This window comes from Phycomyces blakesleeanus (genome assembly GCF_001638985.1).
Source record: "Phycomyces blakesleeanus NRRL 1555(-) unplaced genomic scaffold PHYBLscaffold_16, whole genome shotgun sequence".
Lineage (NCBI taxonomy): Eukaryota > Fungi > Mucoromycota > Mucoromycetes > Mucorales > Phycomycetaceae > Phycomyces > Phycomyces blakesleeanus.
The window spans coordinates 927093-945740 of record NW_017265149.1 but is presented as its reverse complement, the minus strand read 5'-3'; the positions used below and the strand labels follow the sequence as shown (position 1 = coordinate 945740).

At 33.8% G+C, this 18648-nt stretch overlaps 6 protein-coding genes across 6 annotated transcripts; 2 read left to right on the top strand and 4 right to left on the bottom strand.

Annotated features, from left to right (window-relative positions):
- Nucleotides 1–1570: 1570 nt before the first annotated feature.
- Nucleotides 1571–1975, bottom strand: PHYBLDRAFT_66385 (hypothetical protein; the record flags this gene model as incomplete). The annotated part of the gene is made up of 1 exon (XM_018441636.1): nt 1571–1975. The coding sequence occupies one exon, from the start codon at nt 1973–1975 to the stop codon at nt 1571–1573; it is 405 nt and encodes a 134-aa protein (XP_018289399.1).
- A 2430-nt stretch (nt 1976–4405) lies between these two features.
- Nucleotides 4406–4714, top strand: PHYBLDRAFT_147848 (hypothetical protein; the record flags this gene model as incomplete). The annotated part of the gene is made up of 2 exons (XM_018431964.1): nt 4406–4457; nt 4515–4714. The coding sequence occupies 2 exons, from the start codon at nt 4406–4408 to the stop codon at nt 4712–4714; spliced, it is 252 nt and encodes an 83-aa protein (XP_018289398.1).
- A 1733-nt stretch (nt 4715–6447) lies between these two features.
- PHYBLDRAFT_114506 (hypothetical protein) lies at nt 6448–8366 on the bottom strand (the record flags this gene model as incomplete). The annotated part of the gene is made up of 8 exons (XM_018428398.1): nt 6448–6559; nt 6632–6702; nt 6753–6982; nt 7050–7143; nt 7190–7545; nt 7653–7791; nt 7869–7962; nt 8035–8366. The coding sequence occupies 8 exons, from the start codon at nt 8364–8366 to the stop codon at nt 6448–6450; spliced, it is 1428 nt and encodes a 475-aa protein (XP_018289397.1).
- A 2728-nt stretch (nt 8367–11094) lies between these two features.
- On the top strand, nt 11095–13222 carry PHYBLDRAFT_155821 (hypothetical protein; the record flags this gene model as incomplete). Its single annotated transcript, XM_018433444.1, has 7 exons — nt 11095–11201; nt 11358–11438; nt 11518–11704; nt 11776–11871; nt 11994–12135; nt 12253–12905; nt 12977–13222. 7 exons carry the CDS (start codon nt 11095–11097, stop codon nt 13220–13222), a joined length of 1512 nt encoding a protein of 503 aa, XP_018289396.1.
- An 83-nt stretch (nt 13223–13305) lies between these two features.
- PHYBLDRAFT_39443 (hypothetical protein) lies at nt 13306–14196 on the bottom strand. Its single transcript, XM_018440125.1, has 5 exons — nt 14078–14196; nt 13944–14011; nt 13836–13874; nt 13630–13741; nt 13306–13525 (listed from the first exon to the last, which is right to left on the bottom strand). Exons 1-5 carry the CDS (start codon nt 14175–14177, stop codon nt 13434–13436), a joined length of 411 nt encoding a protein of 136 aa, XP_018289395.1. The 5' UTR covers nt 14178–14196; the 3' UTR covers nt 13306–13433.
- Nucleotides 14197–14236: 40 nt separating this feature from the next.
- On the bottom strand, nt 14237–16162 carry PHYBLDRAFT_126093 (hypothetical protein). Its single transcript, XM_018429080.1, has 9 exons — nt 16128–16162; nt 16004–16061; nt 15766–15937; nt 15541–15687; nt 15295–15404; nt 15044–15216; nt 14844–14979; nt 14637–14776; nt 14237–14543 (listed from the first exon to the last, which is right to left on the bottom strand). Exons 1-9 carry the CDS (start codon nt 16144–16146, stop codon nt 14518–14520), a joined length of 981 nt encoding a protein of 326 aa, XP_018289394.1. The 5' UTR covers nt 16147–16162; the 3' UTR covers nt 14237–14517.
- Nucleotides 16163–18648: the final 2486 nt, after the last annotated feature.

Sequence of the window (18648 nt, the reverse complement as noted above, 5' to 3'; positions counted from 1 at the left end):
AAAATTCAAAAACAATTGTGTTCCTGAAACGTGTAATAAACATTAGGGCCTTTTCCCTACAAAACATATTCTCCTCAATTAATATGAGCTCAACTGAATACTTCGTGCATCGAACTATATGTAAAATTTTGTCAATAGCGTTTTGGTTTGCACAAAACCAAACTGACCGAATGGAACAGTGTTTGGGAACTTTGAGTCTATTATACTCGTAGCAATTATACAAGAGGAAGTTGATAGACTAATGCCCACTTTTATTTAATAAATTGACTGTGTTCACTACTCCATATGCTTGTAGAAACATTAAAAGAGCTTTATAATATGCTTAGTAGATAAACAGTGTGTCTTTGACTTTACTATACTTGATAACTGTTCAAAATAGGAGATCGCGAGGCTTTTTTTATCGAAGAAGTCTCGAGAAATACTTTCAGAATTACATTTTTTCTGATTTCAATTGATTATAGTGTGCGTTATTATTATATCTTTCTAACAATATTTTCTTTTATCTTATATATATTTGCTCTCGAATTTATTGATATTTCCATTTCCTCATATGTTACAGTGATAATATTACGACTGATATAAACTACAAATTAAAAAATAGAAGAGCCGAAATAATGGCTCGTTACATATTATCTAAACTTTTCTAATATATTAAAAAAGGATATTCTGTATAAATAAACTAAAGACTACACCATCTCCTTTGATGTAGGTATGTACTTATTGCAAAGACAATATAGTAATAAACGCACGCTCTCATCTGCTCCACAAAAGTTTCAAGCCATATGAGGTATTCGTGATTGTTATTAGGTTAGTATCTCAATAATGGGAAAAGTGGATACTATGAGAGTGTTATTTATTAAAGAGACAAAATAATATTGCTTATATCAGATATTATTAAAATTCCTGTTGTATAATGGTTGGTTTCCACGGTATAAATGTGTAGTGTACGTGTGCCTGGTATATAACAGTTCCGGAGATTGTTTACTTGCCAGGTTCATTAGCAAGAAGGAACCAGTGTTTGGTTGTGGAGTCTGTTCTTTACTCGATTTTTGCGTGTATACCCCAATATTCATGTCATTAATTTGTATTCAAGATTTCATCCCAAGACTATTTGTATTTAGATATTTTTTTTAAAGATGTCAGATGTAGTTTTGATTTGATATACATATATGTGCAAACTACTAAAACAACTGTTTCTGTTTCCCGTGCTATTAAATTGCCATGCCTTTGTTTGTTTGCTTTTATATGACCATTAAATATTAACTACTATCTCGTGATCTTGGTTTTGATAATGTATATTGTGAGACTAATATAAGTAATATATATACATATATCTATAATATTTTAATTGTAGCTTATAAGAACATGGCATACGGCACTATAATAAAGCATCTCCTTATACTTCAAAAGGATAGTATATATGTATTGTCAAGGTTCTTTAAACTTGATCTTAGGTATAGGGTGGAGCAACACAATAGTTCTTTTTATAAATTCATTTTTATTTGATTTATCAAGCTTGCTTTAGACTAGAAAATAAAGATCTAAGAATATAAATCTAAATCTAAATCTATTAAACAATATCAACAAGTGCCACATCGGTGTAGTCCATATCATCTCCTGTATCTTTGATGATACCAAATACATATTTTCCAGCTGGCTCGCTCGAATCGAGAGTAATAGAAGCCATTCCAGCATTAAGATCAATTGAATCAGATGCCTGATAAGGAGTTCCAAAGGTATAGTCGCCGTTGGACTCTTCAGTTGCAGGGATCATGAAAGCATAGTATGTACCAGAGCATGTTCCAGTAAGATCCCAGAGAGCTTCGTAAGTTCCGGAGCTGTTCCATACAGTGCCATTGACGGGATATGTGAGAGAGAAGCAGTTGATATTCTCAAATTCGGGATTTCCTGTAGGGGCGGCACAGACCAGACCGAGAACCATGGCAAGTAAAGCAAAAGCAAAAGAAGTCTTCATGATAAAATATTGACTGAAGTGAATGATGATTGAATAGACAGATGATTGGAATAAATTTACGGAAAACAATGTCCAGTATTTATAGTAAATTTAGCTTAGATATTAAGAAATATGGCTCTTTTTTTTTCTTTAAAAAAAAGCTCTTTGGCTTATTGATTCATTTTATTTACTTTTACTAGCTTTTAGAGGTTGTCTTTAATGGAAGTTTCAGCCTAGTATTTTGACATCATTCTCATTTTTCTAGAGACAATGGAATTCCGGGAGTTTCGAAAAGCCTGATTCCTCATTTATTTCTATAGAGTCTAGCTCACAGCTGTTTTAAAGCCCCATTTACTTTATATATATATGAATATGATCTTCTTTCGGTTATAAAAAAGCAACTTTTGGCTCAAAAGAGTTATACGAGAAGAGCAGTACAAATAAGTAAATTTGAGAAAATGTGGAGTCCTTAGAAGGCCTCAGCCTTTTTATGGGTATGCATAGAGGATTGATCATTAAAGCCACTTTGTGGTACCAAATAACTCAATTAACTCGGACCGATTATTCTAGACTCAAATCAATCCAGCACATAAGAAAAATCTATCCTGGCATATAAAATCTTAATAGCTACAAAAAAAATAACCATTAATAAGTTGCACAAGATGCCAGGTCACTAATACTGAATTTTTCAAAAGGTATTTGCGCTTTGAATTAATATATGTGCGTGCTGCAAGATTTATCTTTTTAGTACAATATATGTTTTTTATTGAGATATCAATTCTAAGATGAAAAGGAGTGCCCAATCCTGCTTTTGAGGTATATTCTCTATTGTTGTTAGGATATTTTAAACTGTATATGATATGAATGAGTGTACTTGGGCAAAAAGAGGCAAATAAAGTTCCTAGTAAAGATAGGCGACAAGAGAAGCTTCAGAGGCAAAAACAAAGGTACCCGGGAACAGAATATCTTAAAATACAAAGGTTTAGGGATGGTTTCAGGCTGTTAAGAGTGTACAGATGATGAGAGAAACAACAGGAGTGCTCGGAGGGACAACTGGTGGAAACCAGAAGGGAAAAAATGGAATGAATGTCTTGTATGGAAGGCATATTTCCAAAATGCAATAAGCAAAAATTAGCTCATACAGAGAGTCTGGGAGGAAAAATGAACAGAAAATGAGAACTCGTTTCCTTTTCTTCATAATAAATGGGGCATGACACGTCAGGAAAGATGGTAAGAATCTATGTGACGTGCTAGGGGAGGAAGGAGAACGCAGGAGATCATTGAGCATGAATGGCGGGAGAAAAGAACAAAAGAAAAAAGGTTGCAGAAGGATGTAATGGTTGTTGACTTGATGGAAGAGCTTGTTGATAATAAGAGGGTTGTGAGGGCGCCCTTAGTGCAATATAATGTGATTTTCAGGAATTATTACCAAAATTAGAGGATTTTTAAACAGGTTGAAACACTATCAGAAATAACTTTTGTCAGATAGTTCGAATATAACAAGATTCACAGGGAGTTTTATCTATCAATCAAGATTAGTAGTTTTCCTTTCTTGATAGAAAATATCTTTCTCAATCTCTTTAAAATTAGGTAAGAAAGTAGATAAATTCTGGTGGACGTTTAAAGAAAATTAAAAATATTAAAATAGCAAAAGCAGAGTATCTTTTGAGCACCAGGACCTAAACAAAACAAAAAAAACCAGCATACAAATCAACAATATCAATGAATCAGCTGTAATAACCGGTATATACCAACACTCTACTCTGCTCTATGCAATCCAATATGAAAACGTGGCTATTTTATGACATCTACATATTGGTACTTTATACTTTATGTCTGTCAAATTATCTTTAAAGCCTGTAATATAAAAAGACGTAGGTAATGATGCTTACTTCTTAAATACACCCAAATCGATTTTTTTGTGCACAGTCTGTGTAAATACAATGAGCACGTTTACTTGTGTATACACCTCGCCACGACTTTTCTGTCTTTCTTTCAGACACGCATTTTTTATACCTTTCCATCTCTCTCATTCCAATGCATCTCCTTTACAATCTCCATGCAGATTAGCCAAATTCAGTTATAAGTTTCACGCCATTGCTATTCTCAAAAAGTATTTTGAGTTTTCTTAATGTACTTTATAGATAAAAACGGCCCCATACAATCAAACACGGTAATCAACACAATGATAAGAATACCCATATTATATTATTTTATATTAATCTTCAGATTTATTTAACTAGATTAATTTTTCTTATTAAGGAGACTTCCTAATTACAACATTAACCTCTTCAATCAAGTAAAAAAAAAAGTTTGAACACGTATTTTTTTATTAGTCAACAACAGTTTAAAAAATATTTTATTTATTTATTAAAGATATACATAAAGAAGCTATTTTATTTTATATGATTTCACTTAATGTTTTTTTACATGAGTAAAAAAATAAAAAGCATGACACCAAGTTCTTTGTCCCCGCATTACGCGGCTCAATCTCCCTCAGGACGTAAACCTGACTTGGTAGCGAAGGAGGTGTGGGAATGGTGTTAATCCGTGGCGTAAGACAACAACCGGGTTCATCCCAACTGCCCTATCTCATCACTGAGAAGGGCCTGCGAACGTACCAGAGAAACCTACCACAAAGTAGCAGGGTCCAGCGTGTTCGACTACCAAGCAACACCGTCAGTTCCAAAGAGCTTCGAACAAGGATTTCATGAAGAGTCGGCAGTAAACTCCACTTCCTCCCCGTCCTCCACTCAATAAACTTTCATGATGCTAACTCGGCGGCAGCTTTTTTTAAACATTGCTCGTCGCCATTGTTTCAGAAATTATACAATTAAATTCACAATTCAGAACAATGTTGATCTGCGCCTCTAAGAATTAACCAAGAAGCTAGAGACGACGCACTTCCGCTTTTTCCTGCACAGAATGGAAAAAGAATGTCTCCCAATCGACCCATAGGTAGCGCGTCAAACTCAACTACAGGCAATCAGGGGGTACCCGTCTCCAGAGTATAAAAAAAGCTAAAGAGAAGAAAACCGTGTCGGTTGAATGGGCTTTATTTTGATATACCCGCAGTCTGCGACTAAAGTTTGGGACTGCGCTTTTTTTTGCCAGGGGTGTTTTTTGCCTCCCACGTCAGAGCAGTGACATAGCTGTATACTCTTTTTTAGTAGGATTGTGTAACTGTTCTGTGAGAGTAGTAACATTTTATAAAATTTAACTAAAAAGTCTGTATAAAATATCTTTGCAAAGTAAAGTGAAGCAAAGAAGTAAAGAAGTAAAAAGAGTAACGAATGGTTTAGTTTTAATCGGTATAGCAATAACTCTTAAAGTGGAGTGCAAGCTTCTATAACGGCGATTTGTAGGTTACTCTAAACTGGTCTGTGCGCTTTTTATTCGAGTGTACAAAGAGATTTGTTTTTCTTTTGCTTGTACAAGTAGACGTAAAAGGAACCCACAAGTCACTAGGAGATAAACTTATAGTATCTCAATGTGCTATAAGGGTATTAGCTAGAAAAGCAAAAAATACGGCAAAAAATATAAGTGTATATTATCTGAATTATCACCATATGGTAGGTGGTGGAATTTTGAGTTCAAGGTTGAGTTTTATTGAAATGAGGTTATACCAATAGTTGAATGTATCAAGATGATTTTTAAAGACAATACGAGTAATTGTTGTCGGGTGTTTGGGGATTATAATGCAGAACGTAGTATATGTTCCTAATTCCTCTCTTTATAAGTACTCTAGATACTAATAGTAGTCATATATGAGTAAAAATGAAAGCAATTAGCAAATGAATATCACTGAAGAGACCGACTTCTATCCTTTCATTATGAGATGTAGCTAGCACCAACATGTCAATTATCATATGATATGAAGTATAAATTAAATATTGAAAGCTATGTTAGGTATATAGCAAAGAAAATCATCTAATTGTGCCTTCAGTTTACTCGAGACTAACATCCAGTTGTTTATTGCAAAGGTTGACTAAATGACAAAGGTAGCGCTAATTTTATAGCAGCAATGACTTTGTGTTTTATTGGAATATATAGCTAAGATTTTATTGATGGTTCTACTTACAAAAAAAAATAAAGAATCTACATTAGCAAAATTTATACTTTACAAAGAAAAATATCATAAAATGATGATATCAGTATATTTCTCTCTATTAAATAATAAAATATTGTCTCTATCTAAGATTGTTCTTTTTGCTTTGCTTTGCTTTGTTTTTCTTTGCTTTGCTTTTTATATATCGATTTTTTAATAATAAAAAATTACATGGTTTTGGATTTGAATATTAAAAGTATTTCTAAAAACAAATGTTGAGCCTGACTTGCCCTATACTATCTATAAGTTTTTCATCTTAACAATCTTATATATTCAATATCCATCGGCGTATTTTATAGTCACAAAGCTTTAACAGTATGTTTTATTAATCAAATGGTCACGACGCAAAACCAACAACAGCATAACAAAAACACAGTAATATTCGCTATGTGTGCTTTGTAACGATAATACATTCCTTGGGGATAGCTCCTTCGGAATTAATATAGTTATAATCAGTTACAGGAGTGGAATCCAAAAGGATAAAGTAGTCATCGAATCTAATTATTGAAAAAGAAAGAAGGAAGAAACATTGAGTATTATAAAAACTTATTTTGTATATGAATACATACACCCTTTCGTTCTTTTCGGTCTCGAAAATCTTTTTGTAAATCCACTTTTCCTTAAAATCGTTGATCTCGTTCTATGTAATTAGATTAATATCCAATAATTATTATTCTTATTCTGGCGTACCTTATATTTGTCAAAATCTATAGCATCCCGGTGTTTGGCTTCTTCAGGAGATTTTGTCAAAATGTCATGCTCGTTGGCTTTGTCTGCCTTGCGGTTGTAGATGCTATAAACAGGTCTTTCCAGTAACAGGCCTAATGCAGGTGCCTTTGGTATGTTTATTCTGTCAGCTTCAAAGGACTTTGTGATCAAAGAGGTAGGTGTTTTACTACGGGCTATCATTGCAGCCATGGCTATAATACACAAAGAAAATAAGCCATATATTACATTGTTATATCCCATCATTTTATATTTACTTACATATCATCTTTCTGATCTGATGAAGCATAAATGATTGTCCGTGGAGCTTTACGCTAATCCATTCTGTGTCTTCTATCAACATGGGTTCGGATGTCTGGTATACAGTTAGTTGACTATAAGTAACTTAGTCGTGAACTTACCTCAATATTCATCATATATCGATTAGAACTCTTATCTTTAAAACTGCGACCCACAGTATAGTTATGAAAGTTGTGAGTTCCGTTGAACATATCAAGAGATTTTCGGAACTCTTCAAATACACTTGTTTCAACTCGATATTGATCTTTGATTTTTATTTCTTCAGGTGTACTACGAGCCACATAGTATACTTTTTCACTGTCGCCTATAAACAATTTTTTATCATCCTCTGCACCAGGGGAGTCTTTGAGCTCTTTCTTGTGGGGCGGCATCAGAACATAAGAAGGAAGGAGATATTCATAGGTACGGGAGTCGCAGCTACTCTTTGCATGAAATGAACGTGAAGTCTCGACGTAGCCTACACAAAATATATTTCTGTAAATATTGAGGTTCTATTCTTGTTTACATACACACACACGCACACACGCACACACGCACACACACATATATATATATATCATTTACCCCACACCCTAATTTGTTCAGGAAGAAGGTCATTGATTTTGGTCACCAAATCAGGATCTTCGGTGATTAACTTTAAAGAAACAAGATTTCCAGCGGCGTGCACTCCTTTATCAGTGCGCGCTGCACGTACTAATTGTACCTGTTTATGACGTTTGATGTTTAGACAGCGCCTTACTAATCACCCATATATATAGCTACTCTTCTAGCTAAACTCACTTTTCCAGGATCAGTTGAGTTGTCCTTTGAGACTGCACCAACTTTGCATAAAACATCAAATAGGTCGCCTTCGATAGACTTGGCATCAGGATTTCTGTAGGATAGTTGTGATACACAATGTTATATGTCTTTTCTTTAGAGTTCACTGTACAAAAAATATACATACGATTGCATTCCTTGATAACCCGTGCCGTTGAATCCTATAAGCATAGCCACCTTTTTCTTTGGTAGTCGCGGTTCTTTTTCGCCTGTCTGCTGTGGTCTATCGTCTTTCTTGTCTTCCCATCTTGGTTTAGACTCTGCGGCTTTCCACGATCGATTTTTAATAAAATGTTCCTTGCGTTCTTTTCCAGTCTTTGGCTTTCTTTGTGGCGGAGCAGGCCACCCACTCGGCGTGTCTGCTACTGGAAGAAGTCTGCTATCTTTTTCCTCAGTTGTATTCTCGTTATTGCTTTCATTTATTTTCTCGTTTGAATTGCTGATTTCGGGTTCATTCATTGTTGCAATTCCCTTTGATGATGCGGCCATTGCGGAGAGTGTGTTTCGGAATTGAGACGGTAAACCTTTGCGTATAATTCCAGTTAGCATTAGAACTACAGGTTTTCCTAAAAAAGTATCAAGACGTGGCTTGTATACCCTTTTTTTATTACCATAACAGGTTATATGTGACTTTTCTTGCTTTTGGGTATAAAGGCAGTAAAAATTCATGCCGCAATTTTTTATGTTGCCCATAAAATAATGTGAATTATATTTTTTGTTTTCATATTTAAGTTTCTGTATCTAGTTGCTTTTGGTAGATTTTGACCTCGGGTATACTTTGTAAAGCTACTGCTATGTACATGTTTTAAGGTTGTCAAAATAGATCTAAAAAAAAACAATGAAAAAGTGTATTTTTGCCATCTTGTGTCAGTTAATTGCTATTTGTTAGACACAGTGATATGGCGTTACTGTGTGAATTTAAGCGCGCTAAATTATGTGGGTTACAAACCTAACCTGGCAAGAATTTTTTCTTGTATAGCGTATACTTTTTAACTGTCAGTAACTATTAGAATTGTAGTGGGTTGTACGGTTAAACATATTATACATAAGCCTTTGATGGTATTAAGTAATGCAATTTTTTCTATCTTTTCTACTTTGAGTTATATACAATAATTACTAAGAATGCATTCATACAATACCAAACTATAACCTGTCTCCCCGATTAAGTATTAGCAGTTGATAATAAACTAATTTGATAAATATATCTACCTATTCAATACACATCGAAATTGTTAGGTTTGAACCACAAATGCATAATGTGTACTATTTCGGTGCCTCTTTTTTGATGGTATACAACTGAACTGGACGGAACAATATATAGATTACATTGTTTCAATATTGCTGTTACAGATGATATCAAACTATGTTACAGTTGGAGGCACATGTTTTTAATTCTTCTTTTATTCATTTTTGTAACCTCGACCTACACAAGTTTTTAAAGTTGTTGATAGGTATATGATCAGCAAATGTACAGGACGTTAAGGCAATTTTGTTTTGTTTTCCTACTTTGAAACTTTTCAGTCAATATAAGAATATGCTTTACCCTACAAAGATATATTGATTGATTATGCAATATCTACAAACTATTGCACTATATTCGTACTGGTTTTCTGTTTATATGTAAGCCAAAAGAATCCACACTAGTGAGACCAAAAAATCGAAATCGACTCTTATTAGACACCATTCGATTCAATGCTTGATTACATATTCAATAGAAAGTATTATTTTCAGCATCTTCATTTTGTAAATTTAGTACATAGCTTTAGTGTTTGAAAAAAAAAGTTTGCTAATATACAGGGTCCGTTTCCGGACTTAATTATCAGACTTGGTATATTAGATCAGGGAATATATAAAAGATTGAAGTAATCGTTCTTCAATCGGTAATACTGCATTATCGTTCTGTAAACAAGGCGCATACAAGGGCTTCACGGCTTGTGTTCTCCGAATATTAATATTATTATAATCATCATCATTATCTTTATTACTTTACTTAAAGAATATGACTCGGCTAAATATAATCAAATTATTGTTTAGTAGAAAGTAATAATGTAAATGTATTTATGATTATTTCTTTGTTCTTATGTGTTCCATAATCTTCGAGACACATGTATGTAAGACATTAAGCTTATTCTAACTGTGAATATTATCGATGGTATTCGCTCACAAATTCTGAAAAGAAAAGGCAGCGTGAGAAATTATTTGGATAGAAAACTGGCTATATCCCTTGATATAGCTATATAAGCTTGTGATTTTCATTTTACTTTTAATAGTAAATAATAAATGTATATATATATATATATATATAATGTATGTCTATACAAATTTATTTCTGTTTTGTTTAATAGAAACATGCATGTAATTATGTATAGTAAATATATATATAAAGACCAAAAGGGATGTTATGTAGTCTTGTGAAAATTAAACCAAGATGATATTCGAAAAGTATTTCTATATTAACAAATAATCGATTGCCTATATTTTTCTTACGTAGATATACGTATTTATGTAATAGTTTATTAATTAAAATAGATAAGAAGAAGTATTTAGAAATAAGCAATAAACACGAAGAAGCAAAACATAACAAGAAATCAGAAATATAATGGAATTTGCAAAAGACAATAATTTTCTGTTTGTATTTTATCTTACTTTATTTTAGTGCTCTATTCTATTTCTGTATAAAGTTGTAAGCCTATTTTACAAATTAACGGGCTCAATATATTATTTAAATCTTGAGATGTCATAATCTGTCATATCATTCGCAATCTATGCTCTACAGGGATTTTATTTTTTTGCTTTTGGGCTGACTATATGTGCACTTTTATGCTTATATAATAAAATATCCAATCACAGACTGGGACAATAGTAACAGCAGCGAGTCTACTTTGTAATCGTGTACAGCTGAAATCTTGTGGGAACTGGGTTTTATATGAAGAGTAAGTCAAGCTGTGATGTAAAGTTATGAATCTGCAGTCAAAGAATATCTTGTCTTATTCGATTTTTAATAAAAAGGGAGTAAAAAAGAGGCATTTTAACTGTTGTACTTCTCTATTGTCCAATTCTCTTCAGTTAATTACAGTATGCTTAGATATAATACTCAAGTAAGTGCTATTTATTTTTGTATAGCAGTTGTCGACAAAAAAGTGGTTTCTTTTACTGATTCAATATACAGGAGTCGTTCATCTCCACTATGACTACTTCCATCAAAAATCAACCAAATCTCCCTTGGGTTGTGCAAAAATATGGTGGAACAAGTGTTGGAAAGTTCTTGCATACTATTTCATCCGATATTACACCGTAAGTTATAAACGCTAATATATTTATATAAGTTATTATACCAACCCAACTTGTTTTGCATAAAGCAACCTATTTTCATACACCTGATAATAATTATTGTGTTATCACTTGCCATAATCTCCTTCACACTCGCACTAAATTTTGATTGGTTTTTAGATTCTATTTAGAGACTAAACGAGTTGCAATTGTTTGCTCTGCGCGTAGTGGAGAAACAAAAGAAAAAGGCACCACGAACAAGTAAGATATATAAAAAAATTACTCGTTTCAATTAGTAAAAAGAATAAACTGACATCAATATATTTTACTCTTACACAAGACTTTTAAAAGCTACTCAATCTGCATTGGAAGGAAAAAGCCGGTACCTGTCAATTGTCAATGAAATTTTACAAGACCACTTGAGCACTGCACGACAGAACATTCAGACCCCTCATATATTATCTTGGCTTGAAAATCAACTAGAAAAAGAAATAATAAATCTTGGGTCTTTTCTACAAGCTACAGAGGTATAAAAAAACAAAACAAAAAAAAACAAACAAACAACATTTATACGATTTTTTATTTATACCAATTAAAGATTTTGGGCGAGTTATCTCCAAGATCAAAAGATATTGTGATTGGAATGGGTGAAAAACTGGCTTGTATGATTGTGGCTGCTGCTTTGCAGGACAAGGTAAACAAAATAATGGATTTATAGTTAAATTGGGACATTCCGCGGGAGATAGTGATGCAGGGGTGGGGGCTAATTGAAGACATGCTAAGGCTATAATGATAATAATCTAATGATTTATAAAGGGAATCGACAGTGAGCTCGTGGTGTTGAACGATATAATCGATCGTGAATTTACTGTACTCGACCAAGAATTTTACGACTATCTTGCTCTTCGCATGGGCGACATCATAAAGAGATGTGGTAATAGAATCCCTGTAATTACAGGTAATAGTTAACTAGAGAATATTATCGACTTTTTTTTGTTTTTTTTTTTTGTTTTTTTACTTTTTTGGTCCAAAGTTCTGATGATAGTAAATTTCACTTTATTTGACGTGTGACCAGGTTTCTTTGGTAATGTTCCTGGTAGTTTGCTAACTTCCGTGGGAAGGGGCTACACAGACCTGTGTGCTGCTTTGGTAGCAGTTGGTTTAAATGCCCATGAATTGCAAATATGGAAAGAGGTTGACGGTATATTCACTGCTGATCCTCGCAAAGTAAAGAGCGCGCGGCTTCTTACTATAATCACACCTGAAGAAGCGGCTGAATTAACTTACTACGGCTCAGAAGTTATACACCCCTTTACTATGGAGCAAGTCATAAGATCCAGTATTCCGATTAGAATAAAGAACGTGGAGAACCCGGTGGGACAAGGCACGGTTGTCTTCCCAGATATACCCAATAGTATCCCAAGTAGCCACATCACACCACCATTGTCGCCTACCTTTCTTGCAAAAAACGGCTATCATTCTGACTTGTCACGAAAGTCTCCTTCTGCTATCACTGTAAAGGATAACATATGTATTATCAATATACATTCGAATAAGAAAAGTGTTAGCCATGGGTTCTTGGCCAAGATTTTTTCAACTTTGGATGATAATAATATCATAATTGATTTGATATCAACCTCAGAAGTCCATGTATCCCTAGTCCTAGGTTGTGATGTACCCGAGCATTCATTCAGCAAGGCCCTGGGTGAATTGAAAAAACTCGGAAAGGTATTATTTTTTTCGGATTTTATTCAGCTTTCTTATTTATCATAATAAATAACACAAAAATGCTACTTTAGGTGAACAAAAAAAACCACATGGCTATCGTGTCTTTGGTGGGTAAGCAAATGAAGAACACAGTGGGAGTTGCTGCCGAGATGTTTTCTGCTCTTGCGTCTGCAAATATAAACATTGAGCTAATCTCACAAGGTGCATCTGAAATCAATATATCGTGTGTTGTCAAAGAATGTGATTCCATTACAGCCATGAGGGTTATTCATGAGAAGCTACTTGATGCAGAACCATGCGTTGATTCTTACTTTTAACACACAAAACAAAACAACAAAAAACAAAAAACCTAAAGATCATCTTATTTCATTTCTCACAACACATATATAAACATAAATATAAATAAATAAATATATATATATATATCAATAAATGACAATTATATTTTTTTATTGAAACAATCTCACGATTAATAAACAGATCCAATTATCAATGACGAATTAAAGAAGAAGGCAAAAGACAAATCCTTTAAGAACGCTCACCACGCAAGCGGCGAGCCAATTGAATATCCTTGGGCTGAATGGTGACTCGCTTGGCGTGGATGGCAGCCAAGTTGGTGTCTAGATGACGTATGTGTTAGTTTGCTACAACAGAAACATGCACACACACACAAACACAAGCTATTCGTTTTCTCCTGTGCACAATATAATAAACTATCTGTTACCTTCAAAGAGTGAAACAAGGTAGGCTTCAGCAGCCTCCTGCAATGCGCCAATAGCGGAAGATTGGAAACGCAAGTCGGTCTTGAAATCTTGGGCAATTTCACGGACAAGACGCTGAAATATCGAATTGTTTTATTATGAAGTGTGATACGTCAGTCGCAATTTCAACAGGGGATCCCTTCTAAAACGCTCTTCTCCTTTTTCTTACCTGGAAAGGCAGCTTGCGAATCAAGAGCTCTGTAGATTTCTAGACAAACAAACATATGAGAAAAGTGTTCCTTTCTTTTTCTCTTTTTTTTGAAGAATAAAAATGTACCTGGTATCTACGGATCTCACGAAGAGCTACTGTTCCGGGCTTATAACGATGGGGCTTCTTGACTCCACCTGATTATGTGGCACAGTAATGTGATTAGTGTTGATTGATTGAATTGAGAATGGTTGGATTCGTACCAGTGGTGGGAGCTGATTTTCTGGCAGCCTTTGTGGCAAGTTGTTTTCTGGGGGCTTTTCCTCCAGTTGATTTACGGGCAGTTTGCTTAGTTCTAGCCATACTGCAAAAGAATATATAGAATAGAAATGAACAAAGGGGGACATGAGGTACGAAATAACGATCTTATAAGTATCCGAAGATAGCAATGTGACTTTTTTATTTGAAACTGCGCCAAACATGTAAAAATGAGAGAACCAATTTTTCTTTCCTTTTTTTTATGGCTCTGTAAATGAAATTCTATATATACTTATATAAGCTTTATGGGATATAGAGTACAAATTGTATAAATGAAAAAAAAATCATTAGCCCAATATACTCTTCTTGTGCTTGATTTTATTTAACAAGCTCTGTAAAAGCTAGTACGCATATCCAATTTTATTGGTAGTATGCATTATTATTATCAGATTTGCTGAACACGCCCTGAACCTACACACAAAACGAAGGTAGCCACATCAGATTAACATAACCTAACCAGCTGAAAACAATCAAATAAAATAATAAAAAGGGGAGAAGTCTCACCATCACGTCCATCATAATAAAACCAATTTTGGAGTGGCTGGTCCTTTGCAGAAAGTACTTTGAGTATCTCCTGTGACAAAAATCCTCCTACAATGGCAGCTACAGAAGCCATTTCTGTGTGGATAAGAGTAGCAATATCCCTAAACAACGCACATTATCGTATTCAGTATTGCTTTTAAACAGAAAACTTGAGAAAAAAAGGCCTACCCGAGGTACATATCACTCAACAGATTGGGATCATCTACGCCAATTTCTCTCAGAAGATCGGCCTTTTGTTCTATCAACCTTGGGAGCTCACTCTTAAAGGGAGATCGCTTCACTTTACTCTGGAACTCAAGTAAGACTATTCATTCAATTGGCTCGATATGTGAGATATTTCTCCGAATTAAAATGTTTATCAGACATACTTTGGATCATAAAGGTAATGGGAGATACTCGCTTCTTGAGTACTCTAGATGGTGTGTTTGACCAATTCTTTGACAAAGAACTGGCTAAGCTTGTGTAGTTTTCTGTTTCGGTTGTGCGAACGATAACTGGGTCTTCGGTTTGTTTAACCCCAGGTGGCCAGGTACGCTTTTCTCTACGAGGGTGGATGATTATATATGCATATATATACATTTACAAATACGCTTGTAAGCATATTGGTTACTTTACTTACAACGCATAAGTGTGCTCTTTCAAGTCACAAAATATGTAACCTATCCAACCAAAGGCATCGGCCGCATAGAATGGCTTGTTCACTTCTCGTCTAACACAATTTATTCTATTCTATATTCTTGCTTTAGCATACTCATATGCACATACGCACATACACACATACGCACACTTTCTTGATCTCTCTTTTCCTTTTCCTTTTCTTTTTCTTTTTCTTTTTTCTGTCTTCATTAGGGGTAAGAGAATTTACCATCAAATCATACTCTGCTCCAATAAGACACACAATATCGAAAGTCTCAAAATACGCGTCATTCTTTGTATTGATATCTTCTTGATCTACAATCACATTGACTCTTGGGTTCAAGATCTTTATTCTAGGGGCTGCCTCTTCTGCAGACTATAGTGCCAAATTCACAATAAGACTCGAGAAATCCCAGTAATCGAGAATAAAAAAAAAAGAGAAAGAGAGACTCACGTTCTTTCCAATTGAATCCTCACGTAACAAGAACTGTGCTCCCAAGTCCTCTTCTACTACACGGCGGTGATCCAATAGAGTAATTGATCCAATGCCTGCAAGGGCAAGATTCTTACAGACTTCATTACTCAACGCACGCATTCCAGCTATGAGAACATTTGCCTTTTGAATCCTGTTGAATTCTCAATTCAGAAATTTTATAATAAAAGAAATAGAAAAGTAGTGCAAGGCCACTTGCCTTTGCTGAGCGTCTAACCCCCAAAGTCTAATCTGACGATCATAAATTGTAGCTTCGTCTAAATTCCAAAGGAGTCAGTCTACCACGTCCGTTGCTTAATTGCTCTGATTAAACAGATTCAGACCCTGTGTGATTCCTGCCATGACAAGTGTGTTTTCTATCTATCCTTTTTGAATATAAAAAAAAAGAGTGCCTGTAGTCTTGCCTCCCTTTATTTTTTTTCGAAAGCCGTTCGTCGCATAGACGCTTTGGCACAAATTGTAGTAATGACGTAGAAATCGGACATTTATTTATCTATTTTTTTTTTTTTAATTTTTTGGTGTGCACGGTTTTTTTTTTATATGTAAATTTTTACTCATATTTATGCCAAGAAAAAAAATAATACATATAGCCAATGATATAGGTTTATTCTGTGTAGGTACTTAAAGCATGATTTATAGTTTTTATTTTTTTCACTTGACGGAATCTAACATTCATTTTTTTTGCGAAAATGTAGCGCAGTAACTTCTTCGCTAACTGAAAGCAACGATCAGCAAATTTAAAAGACTTAAGCACGCTACTCCCTAACAAACGAAAGATTACTAACTGGATGTTACGGATTATAAGAATATAAATAAGGTTATACTTTAAGTAATTTACCCAAATTTTATTTGACTCTAATAAATAGCATGTAAAACAGAGCTTTAATGTTATTAAGTTACTGTTAGAGTAAATAGAAATATAATATATTTCAAGCGTGCCTTTGTAAGCGCATAAAACCTGAGCTTTTTCCTTGCTCCATACAAAAAAAAAAAAAAAAAAAAGCGCAAAAAGAAAATGCGTTTAATTCTCGGTGTTATAAATATGTAAGTTATAATTCTTTACAAATGTATTTTTAAAACAGCGCAAATAATTTTGAAAATAATAAAAAAAAAAACAAGCAGCATTTCTATTACCTTTCTATTGATGTGAGCTACCAAGTTAATGAATGCTTTGGTACATAAAAAAAAATTATTACAAAGACGTAAATTTACACTTATCAACAAATATATGTAATTAGTAACAGCTTATTAAGATGTCATTTTATTGTACTAATCGATTAAAATTAAGCGAATAATACAAATAGCTATCTTTTGGGCTTATTGTATAGGATGCATGCGTTCAATTGCCTTGTTGCTCGAAGAGACCGTATCCTCGGTTTTTCTTCATTTTTTTTAAAAAAAAAATGATCTGCGGGCTTATACATTTACCCTATTGGTAATAAATCAGTTTACTATGTTTTGTGCTTTGTAAACTGATTATAAAGCGGTAAAAATAGATGACTTGTTATAAATAAAAAAAATACTTTCAATATTCGACTCCCCGACCATCTAACAAAAAAATGATCAATCTAGAACCTTTCAGTTGAAATAAAGTAAGCGTATGATGATGGGATATAGGTAGTTTGAAAACTCTCGATATCACATTACCAATGTATTGTGTATTCAATAAAATTGGACATATATATATTATATTTATCATAATACAACAGCAAAAAAAAGCCAAAAAAGACATATAGAGTATTGAATCTGTGGAGTAATGTAAGTTTAATGAATATAAAGATAACATGTTTTTATTTACTACTATTCGCCCAAGGTTTTTTGTTTTGTTTTCTGGAGATAGCACAAAACATTATTCAATTCAAAGGCGATCCCTCAAGTTCTATCTGTAACGCTTATATAGGAGGATTTAACATTGAGGCTGGGGATTGGGACTCTTTTATATTTATATATATTTCTTCATTTGGTTACTAATATTTTTTTAAAAAAAAACCAAATTCTGTTGGTTCAACAGCACGCACACGTTGCTTTAACTTGGTCTGCCTATAAACCAAGTCATTTTTGTGTCTAGCCATTCTTAGTGCTGTGACATTCAGTAGATCACCGTTTTAATACTGAAATCCGAAATATTAGAAGAACAACTACGGACTTTTATATGCTCATGATAAGTAAGAAATTCCAAGTAAACAAGAGTGTCCTTTGGTATAATTCTTCTCGATAAAGAGAAAGTAATATTCAATCTATTACTAGTAGACCAAGGGGATACACACTAGTACTATAATCAATAAAGAGTCGAAGAAATACATACTGTATACAATATGGCGAACCTGAAATAGATAGAATGACTATCTCTCAGCTATGATATAAAACAATAAGAAACGTGTCCTCTATATTTAGGTATCAAAAGATCTTAGTATGACTCAAAGGAGAAAAAAAATGACCAATATGTTATTTCTCCTGGAAGTATCAGTACATCAAAGTTATATATATATATATAAGAATTATCTAAAATATAAAGGCCACATCATCTATATTCTCACAAGACCTTTGATTGTATAAGTAAAGAAACGGCCGCAGTCGATAATCCTATGCTAACCACTTTACCCAAATGACCAACCCAATAAAGCTCTCGTGTAATTGGAACTCGGAGGGAATTAACAAAAAAAAAGTATTAGTAGTACAGTCAATCTTGTCGATTTTGTGGGTTGTAAAGTATAAATGCCAGGAACTATAAAAGAAAGAAAGAAAACTGGCATCTTTAACTTGTATGAGTTCTCAAATTACAAACCTGTCTCTGGAAAAAACAAGAGGAGTCGCTTAGAATGGTGGTGAATTCAAAGTGCAAAA